General features: G+C 33.2%; 1 protein-coding gene across 1 annotated transcript; it reads right to left on the bottom strand.

Moving 5' to 3' along the window:
- Positions 1–3,629: 3,629 nt before the first annotated feature.
- LOC123542649 (uncharacterized) lies at positions 3,630–7,557 on the bottom strand. Its single transcript, XM_053532768.1, has 4 exons — positions 6,050–7,557; positions 5,378–5,439; positions 4,577–4,719; positions 3,630–4,332 (listed from the first exon to the last, which is right to left on the bottom strand). The coding sequence occupies exons 1-4, from the start codon at positions 6,552–6,554 to the stop codon at positions 4,323–4,325; spliced, it is 720 nt and encodes a 239-aa protein (XP_053388743.1). The 5' UTR covers positions 6,555–7,557; the 3' UTR covers positions 3,630–4,322.
- Positions 7,558–10,378: the final 2,821 nt, after the last annotated feature.

Raw genomic sequence — 10,378 nt, 5'->3', positions numbered from 1 at the left:
ATGATGTTGTTTTTTTTACACAACATATAGCTGATACGCTTATGAATTGTTACATTTCAATGTCATTTTTTTTCAGAATTACTTAAACATTTTTCTTGGAGATATGAAATTATATGTGTTCCATTTTATTTATGATGTAATTTTTTTGCTTGCATTATTATGTATGTGTATTGATAATGATTTATTTATTGTAAGGCTGATAGGCGGCTCCCCGACCCCTATCACGCCATCGACGGGGAAAATAAATGGGGTAACCCCTTTCGAGGGCGCCTGAAAAAAAAATATTTTAACGATATTAGTAAGGACAACAATGATAATAGCAGCCTTATTGGCCGCACCCCTTCCTTTGAGGTCATTTTACCCCTGTTGCGAAAACCAGTACCTAAAGCATCACATGGTACGCCCAGACCTCTCGGTTAATGGTACCATCATATACTATTTAAGAAAGAAATACTACACACTACCCCACCCATAGAGCCTTGCCAACAAGTGCGTTTAATCAAACAAATCTTGGAAATATAAATGCTGAAATGCAGAACTATCAACTGCTGTTTTAATAAACAGGAAAGTTCAACAACAACACCACGTGTGGCATTTGTTCATAGATAATTATTAAAATTTTTTTCTCTATTTTTTTATTTTTTATTTTTTTATATTTTTATTTTTTTCAACTGGTGTTTTCGCATAATAGCCAGTTATGAAAAAAAATGAAAAAAAAAAAAAAAAATACAATGCCGCGAAATCTGTGTATTAGGGTCTTAAGAAATATGTCAAGTGATTTACTATTGTGTATTTCTAATGGCAGTTCATTTCAAAGTTTTGGGCCAATAGTACAGAAACTTCTGTCGTTGAATGTTTTGCACATGTTGTATTGAACAACATAACGACATTCAGAATTTTCAGACGATCACACACCTTGTCTATTTGGAATATACTATGTAAGCAATTCTGTTAAACACAGAGGCGCTCTGCAAGTGTGACAGCTATACATGAAAGAAAGTATCTTGAACTCAACGCTTGCTTTCACCAACAACCAATGTAAGTGATGCAATTAAGAAATGAAATATTTTTTCGATGTTCATGCGAAATGAACGACAGAATAGGTTCGGCAAATCTATAAATTTGCCTATCCTATTATGTTGTTCATTTCGCATGAACACCGAAAAGAAATATTTCATTTTTATATCTACATTTTATTTCCTTTCCATGTGTAAACAAGATTATATTATAAATTGCACCCATTTTGATGCATTTAACATTAACATCAGATTTCCGGCCATTCTGTTCACCTGACGGAACAACTGCGACCTCAACTTAAGAACGTTTTCCCTGACTATACGCGGACGTCGTCAAAACAGCGGTCCGTGATCACTAAGCAGCGTTGACGTATCTTTCGCGCCTTTCCTTTTGCTGTTCATACGAAATAAACGTAAAAAATTTCAATGGACCAGAATTGGGCGAATGAAAATATTACATGTTTAGAACTGTCCTCCTCCATACCACTTAGAAGATCATTGAACAACCGAAGTAGCGCAGATTCACAGGAGTGATATATACTATATGCAGACTGGTTCTTATGCAAAAAAACTGTTCTGATTTACATGTTTGTTTAATCTGTTAAGAACAGCTTTCTAAATAAGTTTTGATAGAAATGATAAATTACTCACAGGGCGATAAGTGGAAAAAGCTCTAGTTCAAGACCTGCATTTTCAGCAAAGGTCCGATAACTGCTTGTTTGTATTTCTCAGGGAAACACCTTGTTCTAATGAGAGATACACCAATGTAGTGATACTAGAGAGAAGTTCATCTACATTCGATTTCAGAATACGTGTTGGCAAAATATCTAACTCTGAGAACGTATTATTCATTCATTGATGAGATTTTTCACTTCATCTTGAGTCAATTCAGTAAATTTGTTTAAATTTTGTACATCCTTTACTTGAGGTTCAGAGTTTTGGTATTTACTTAGGGATTGACGTGTTTTTGAGATTTTTTGACATGAAAAGGTCAGCAATTTTATTTTATTTATTTTTTTGCCAATGGATTATTAGACTCTTCTCGAGACAGTGGGTTTTCAGATTTAGTACCAGTTATTTCAGATACCAATCCATACAGAATCTTAAAGTTTGAATCACCTTAAGCGTTCTCTATCTTTTCACTGTGTCTGTTTCTCTTTTGACGTTTGATTTCGAAATTGTATTCATTTATTATATACAATTAAAGCTGATCTGTTTTGCCATAACGCCTCCATGTGTGGAATTTCTAACTTGTTGCTTTAGATGTTGCACTTTTTTATTGAACCACGATTTCGGTGCTCTCTGAATTACAGTGTTTTTATTCCTTTTAGGAGAGCGTGCTTATTCAGAACATTCTCTATAATTTCCGATTCAAACTCTTTCACAAACTTGTCTATATTCTGTAAATCAACGTTTATTGCACTTAGGTCGATGGAAAATTCAATTCGTTTAATTTTTAAAGCTTCTAAAAGCTCTAAAAATTACGAAAAGTTAAGGATAAAATGAAATATACAGTAAGCATATTTGCTCGTCTTTAAAATAATTAATTTTAAATTCTAACACGACCAACAAATTAACTACATACATGTAGAGCAAAATATATCTCGGGTTATTCTGCAATAAACCACTCGCGTGCAATGACGTCGTCCGATCCAGACTCGTAGCACGGTCGTTAAAAATCGATCGGTGTTAGAATCGAAATAATAATTTCTCAAGTGTGATTTATTGTAGAATAACCCGAGTTTTCATTCTTATGCGAAGCAATATATCACTCAGGCCTACGGCATAGAAAGTTTCTTTTAGGCACTAGATAAAGTCTATATTCCGAATGAGTTTAGCCGTTATTAAAACACTTGTTTGTATGCGGTAACGCGACCCAAAGTTATTTGTTTGGGTAGCCATATTCTGTGGTCCCAATCATTTAAAAATACTAAAATGGCACTACTGATTTGTGAGACATGAAAACAGAGATTTGAGTATATAGATGTGTAGTACAAATCGGGCTCGTATATAAAGCAGCATCGAAACTAATCTGACTGGGTTTGTGTACTTGCTATATCATGTGCGAGTTCGTTTGTACTGCAAGGCGCTTTACCGTATTTGGTCTGGTATATTGTGCTTTGTGTCAAAATTAATAGGTATTGAACTTTGAAAAGCACATATTGCTCTTCTCCCCTTTCCCATAATTATGTATTTCATCCACTAATTTAAAAATCACTGACCAGAGTTGAGCACTTAGAAAAAAAATATTGCCTATATACAAAATAATAAAAAATTATCAATAAACATCACAAAGGTTCCTACTACTACTATCCCTAATCTATAGAGCTAACGATTAGTCTTTAAAAAATGCCATAGACTGTTAACTGTTCAGTTAATTAAACATAGGTTTTCGAGAATTTCGGCAAACAGTGTTTTTCTCTGAGTGAAATTCTGATCATTAGCTTTTAAGAATGGTTTGTCGTTTGAATTTAAAACAGGCATTGTACATGTAAATGATTGTTTGTCATTCTCCCATACCAGACGTCCATCAGGGGTATTTTTGCCTGAAATTTTGACCCATTCTTCCTTCCAAAAAGAACCGTAATTTGACAATAATGACATTAAAAAGAATTACAATAGTCATTGTCTACGATCCCTGGATTATGTAAATTCTGACCTCTATAAACTTTGAAATTGGAACACAAACTATTTAACATTAAGTCCTCAGTTCCAAACATTCACACGAAAAGAGACACAGTTTCTTAGGTTGTAGGCCTAATGTGATTCTGTTAGGTTTACACAGCTCAAGCTTTTCAATTTGAAGCTGTTATCATTTGTGACTGGTTTCTTGATAATATATATGTAAAATTGCTGATGCAGTATGTTTTAATATGAATAACAAAAATCATTCAAACACGCTTTTCTCTTCATCTATGTGCAGATGTATGTCTATACCGAACTTTCTTTTGTTTAGAATATTTGTCGAGTTTTCACATGTTGGGATATAAGGTTAATGCAGTCTGAGACATAACAAACTTACATTGCAGAAATAATGAATTCTTATTAATACAAATAATTGTAATAAATCTAAAAGAAAATAAACTTCCAAAAACGGATCCATAATTTCAGATATTTGTAGCCACTGCGATAACATCACTCCTTTATTTTTATAGGTCACTGGTGACTTTTCAATGTAGTCCAAATAATAAGCCGTTTCTGGACAGCGTGATAACTTTTGACTGTCGCTGTCTCCGTCACGTCTAAACTTATTCTGCATATTTCTGTTAGGAAATCCCCAATCGAAATACATTAAAAGGCATTTCGTCAACATTTTCTGCAATATATAGTTATGTAGAGTTAATATTATTTTGTGCAAAAAAAAATGTGCATGTATCAACTACATTTAGCGTTACAGTAGACCATAGTCAGTTTTACAAATCTAATCCCAGGCATCGTTGTACATCATACATCATGTTCATGTTCCTAATTGACGTATTTTAACATAATATATCTCAAAGACTTAATGTTATCTTAAAATGTTCCAATGAAATTATATACATAAGCAAGACAGAGTTTACCTTTCTTGAATGAGTATAACAGTGTTCCATCCCGTTCCTACTCTGTAACCAGACCGTGTTTCTCCTGAAAAATTCCACCTCACGTCGACAGTACCGTCTGGATGTACAGCTGTTACAGTACCTTGTTGCCAGCCATGATGGAACTACATTGAAAAATACTGTAGGTTACGTTTCAAACACGGGCTTATAATTGTATTGATAAATGGCAAGGTATTGATGCCATAATTCTTTTATGCATTTTGGTTTTGCACTAAATTAAATTCTTCTGAAAGTTTGCTTGAAAGCCTCATGACATGATAAAAAGTCGCTTAATTAATATGATGGTTTTTGTTTACTGGCAGTATGGAGTTTGTTGCAAATGTTCATGGAATGCATTTCAAAGTAAAATATATTTTAGGTATACTAACTATTAACATGTAGAAAAATTATCAACAAAAAAATACTGAAAAAAAATGTTGCGCGGCATAGTTACAACCACGAAACACATCACATTTCCGTACATGTTAACACGCCTCACTGCTTATTGTCTCGACATTTATATCAATAAGGAGAAGAATATTTACCTGTTAAACACTCATGGAATAATACTTGAAGCCTCACAATTTACACAACTGTGAAATTAATGATGTGTTAAGTTGTAAGATATCACATGTCTAATAAATATTTTCTGAATGTTTGTTGTTGATGTTATGGATATTTAGTCAGTAACGTAAGTTTTATAAGCTCAACTTCGGCCTGATATATCATCGTCCTTGAATTATTGTCACAGTCAATCAATAGAAATAAAACAAATATATTTACCAAGTCAAGTGACGATTCTGCTTGTACATGGGCACCGACAAAAACAGGTGACGGTCTCACATCTAAAACATAAGTGAAACGTTGTGCATGTTTAAACAGAACTTGACACATAATATAAAGTTCCGAACAAAAGTTCTAATTACATTCTACAAAAAAAAATAGAATCGGGTTATTTTGCGATGAAAAGCAACGTTGCCTATGTCAGTTTGATTACCAAAAATTCTATACTTATTCGAACGTTCACCGCTGTAAGTGAGACGCATTGTTCCTATTAGATCTTTGTCTTGACATTGTATGCCTTTATGCCTGTGATCTTGCTTTTTTGCACAACATAAAACTACAATGAAGTTGTTAGAGGGTCTGATTCATAAATAATGCAGATGAAATGATAATAGACGAGCTAACTTTGGAGGCTAAAATTGTATGCGGCAATTTTACAATATCCCGATAACGTGATAATATATCGTGACATTGAACAAACATGGCTATTTGTCTACTAAAATGTATTACTTGTTCTGTATGCTATGCATATAATCGCAAAGTCATTGATTATAAATATTTGATAACATGCAACGTCGTAAAAGTTAAACTCCATATTACATAATATATTTGTTTGCATTCTGTGATATGTAAAGTAAAGAACTGAGAATAAACAAATAATCGTAATGTTACCAGTTTTTCTATCTGTTTCCTGCTGTACTGGCTTCTTTGGCCTCTCTGGTTCCACAAATGTTAATGAATCAACGTTCATTTCTACATTTGTGATTTCACCATGCTTAGCTTCATTTATATTAGAAATATTCAATTTTCCAAGTTTTCCTCCTGACTTGATGATACTGGAGAGTTGTTGGTTAGGAACAAATTCACTACTCTTTACTTCGCATACCGACTGTACATTTTTTGACAGTTCATGCTCAATTTCAAGAAACATTTCTTTGCTACGTACTGTTTGTATAAACAGTGCATTTTCTCTATGGACAGTTGGGTCAAGTTTCTGCTTTAATCCTTCAATTTTAGATGCACATTTTGCATATTCGTTGTCTAGCTTATCAAGAAGTCTGTCGTTGTCGGACATAAGCTGTTTCATTTCAGATATAATAGCTGATTCTGCCTTATCCAGACAAATATTGATATCTGCTCTGAACTTTCTTATTTTAGTTAGCACTTCTTCGTGCATCCCTTTACAGTCCTTACGATTCTTTTGAACGTTCTCATAGTTTGTTTTGTTCTCACGCTCCAGTTGTTCAATTTTCCTCTTCAAGATAATAAAATCCTCAGTTTCTTGAAAATTTCTCGACAGGTCCTTTATGTATTCGGGTTTACATGTACTATGATCCAGTATAATGCAGTCACAACATCCAACTATTTCGTGTTTACGACAATAGAATTTGATCGCCTCATTATCGTGCAGTTTACATTTCTCTACTTCTTCTGCAACTTTCTTTGCAGCAACTTTGGGTCATTCATATCAATAAATTCATGATTTCTATTCCTTTTACCCTTCAGATGATTCCGAAAGCATGCGTTGCACATATATTCTTCACATTCCCAACATATTCCATTTGCTTTTGTTGTAACATTTTCAAATTCACAATGGTCACAAAATTGTAAATCATGTCTTGCTTCAGCTGGTTTACCGGAGACTTCCATTTCCACCGTTGCTCGTTCACAGTTTTAATCTTAAACTTTAAGTTAAAATTTCATAAGATTTAAGAGGATTGATTCTTACATTTACTTCCTGAATTAACACCGTAAATATCGTTCAAATTTACTACTGCATATAACGGTTATCAGGTTTCAGTGACATTAGAATGTACACGATCGATAGTTTGTTGTGTTTTGAAACGATTTAAAGTAATATAAAGTCGATGATATTCATTTGTAAATGTCAGTAGCGATGCCAATGTTTATGCATGCTTTACCTGCTGTATTTATTAACTGTTCGCGGAAAAAGTGTAGCTGAATGATAGAAAAGTATTCTGTCTTGTTCTTTAAAAAGCATGTATCGCACATATATTCTTCACATTCCCGACATATTCCATTTGCTTTTGTTGTTATATTTACAAATTGACAATGTTCACAAAATTGTAAATTTTCTTTTCCGTCAGCTAATTTATCGGAGACTTCCATTTTAAACGTTGTTCGATCACAGTTTTAATCTTAAACCCTAAATAAACATTTCATAAGATTTAAGCTTATTGAATTCTATATTTATCTCCTTATTTAACATAGTTAATACCTTAGATAGAACGATATAGTTTCATTAAAATTATAACTCAGGTAACGGCTATCAAGATTCGTTGACATTAGACTGTGCACGGTCGCTAAGTTAGTTTAATTTGTTTTGAAACGGTTTAGAATTATCGTAGTGTAAAGTATTGATCTAAATTTCAACAGAGATTTTATTGTTTATGCATGCTTTCGTAAAGTGCGTTATAATTGCTTCACGAAAAAAATTAGGGTGGTTGAATGATAGAAAAGTATTCTCTGTTGTTCTATATAGCCCTAAACATACTATTAAAATTATCTATTTTATTCTGTTGGACAAACCTTCAATGACTTTGAAGCGATTCCAAGTATAGCGATTGTAAGTTATTAAAGGTTAGTACTATGTAGTATTGGTACTCAAGCATAATCATTATAAAAGAAATTGTTTTAATTATTGCTTTCAAAGGCACATTGTATGCCGAAGGCAATGAAAAGTCTATATGCAAATAATACAGTGGGCGAGACATTATGCTTCTGCAAGAATGTGTATATGTGAGATTAAAAAGTGTCTGAGGTATTGAAATTGATAACATTGCTAGTTAATCTCTAAATATAGCCTAACATATTCAACTGTTCTTGTAGAAGCATATCTGCACGCTTTAAAGACCCATAACAACCTAGTGAACTGATGTTTCCTCTCAATATGAACTTAGCCCAGATCATTCTGATACTACCAGTATGAAACTATATCATACAAGACGAAAGATGGACAATTCAGGCCCTCTCTAAATTAATGTGTTCTAAAAACTTAGAATATTTAATATCTTACACTGTAGAAATAAAGTCTGGTCAAAATTCACCTTAATACACCAAGTACTGTGCATACTAATATACATTAATTTAATAATACATTTAGACATAGTCTTAGGTTTATATATGACACTGCAGATTAGTAACTAGATACATGTTTTCATGCAGACCATGCATAATTACCATCATGGAAATATCAAAGAATACAATTAGTTTGTGGCGCGTCATTAATATTAGTTAACCCAATTAAATATGATCTGTTATCTCTAATTTTTATATGAATGACAATTTTTGGCGCGAACTACTATTTTCATGGCACTTCAAATAAACATCACTCTGTATGATCCGTTCATTGTGAATGCAAGTCCTTTTTGAACATATCTATAGTTTTGATGGCCTTGTATTAACTTTTCTGTAAACTGTCCTTACCTTTGGACACCTTATTACAATTATTTATATTCATTAGTCAACATTACATAGACGTGCATGGTAATAAATTTCAAAAGTTAGTACAACTGGAGATAATCGCTAGAGATGTATCATTTAGTGAAGTCTTCATTTCGTCATTTCTTTGTGTTTCACATTTTTATGTTCTTTGTCCTACAGTTTTCTTTTTATTTATTTTCATGCATACTATATTGGTACTGTCAAATAAACTGAGAAAACAACAAAGTGGTTAGAGTATGATTCACACATAACTACATAACACGACCTTCGAGTTTTTCATAAAGGAGGAAGACCCCAGGAGCCACCCGACCCCCAGGCATTATTTCATCACGGGCGGGCACCTTGGAGGAATCATCGACATTTCGTAAGCCAGCCAGATGAAGGGTTCCGTCGCATGAAGAACTTTACGCCCAAATCGAGGCCCAAACCCACATCGGTGAGGGGCAAGTGATAGGAAGTCAGTCACCTTAACCACTCAGACATTGAGGCATAGTACCAAACATTTAAGTTGTACATTAGAAAAGCATTTCCTGATGTAAAGTAAGCACACACTATATCTTTCTTTAAAAGTCAACAATGACCATGTACAGCTTCAAGAATGTTCTGATGTTTTCTACAGTGCTCTAAATGTACCTTACTCCGAAAGATATACGGAGTAAGGTACATTCAGAGCACTGTAGAAAACATCAGAACATTCTACCTTACTTCGAAAGATATGATCCGGCGATATATGGCCTTTTTGTGTCAGTTTGCCGTAAAATCTAAAATCTAACTCAACCGATAGATATACATACAATAAAGTTACAAATATCAAACATAACTCGCTGTCTAAAACACCACAAAATACTTATGCATATACATATATACATAATTACAGTTCGACGGGGATTAGGCTTATGATAAATTGAGATAAAAACAGCATGGATTTCAAATGCCAAAAGCTTATGTACGTACATAGCTAAGTTCTTGTCGATACGAAGTCATTAACTGCATTAATGATTGTATATTTGATCTTGACCAATAATATTCCTTTATATATATAGTTATGATAATAGTATAAAATGAAATTCATCTACTAAGGTGTAACAACAGTGGCTTTTTCGTTCAGTATAACATAAATACGCTTTTTAACTGCCACGTTTCTCTAACAAATATAAACCCTTTTATTCGTAAGAAGCAAACATTTGGCCAAGCTTTCTCGTTAGTTCAGTGAAGGATACTTATCGTGTAATAATTAAAAGTAAAGTTAATATTCAACAATCAAAACTGACAAAAGTGTTCAAAACAGCGGCATTTATGAAAAAAATCATAAAATAAGCAAATACACAATACCAGAAAATCGGCCATCCTTTTATATGTGTAAAAAATATATATTATCTTAAATATCAGAGCATACTTCTGATCATATCGGATTTTCCCAATTTGAATGTTCGGAGATTTTTCAAAACAAATCAATAAATGAGACGCTGGCAAGTGTACTGGAAGCTTATACAATACATGAAGTACACTTTCAATATTTCTCACAAAACTGACAAA

Source organism: Mercenaria mercenaria, unplaced genomic scaffold (genome assembly GCF_021730395.1).
Source record: "Mercenaria mercenaria strain notata unplaced genomic scaffold, MADL_Memer_1 contig_1759, whole genome shotgun sequence".
Taxonomy (NCBI): domain Eukaryota; kingdom Metazoa; phylum Mollusca; class Bivalvia; order Venerida; family Veneridae; genus Mercenaria; species Mercenaria mercenaria.
Note: the sequence above shows the minus strand (reverse complement) of the source record. Positions and strands in the feature narration are given on the sequence as shown.

Coding starts and splice junctions, on each gene's coding strand:
- LOC123542649 (XM_053532768.1), bottom strand. CDS start 6,554: ATGCACGAAGAAGTGCTAACTAAAATAAGAAAGTTCAGAGCAGATATC. Junction 5,440..6,049: donor GGAAACAGATAGAAAAACTG/GTAACATTACGA, acceptor CTTATGTTTTAG/ATGTGAGACCGTCACCTGTT. Junction 4,720..5,377: donor CAGAATCGTCACTTGACTTG/GTAAATATATTT, acceptor TTTTCAATGTAG/TTCCATCATGGCTGGCAACA.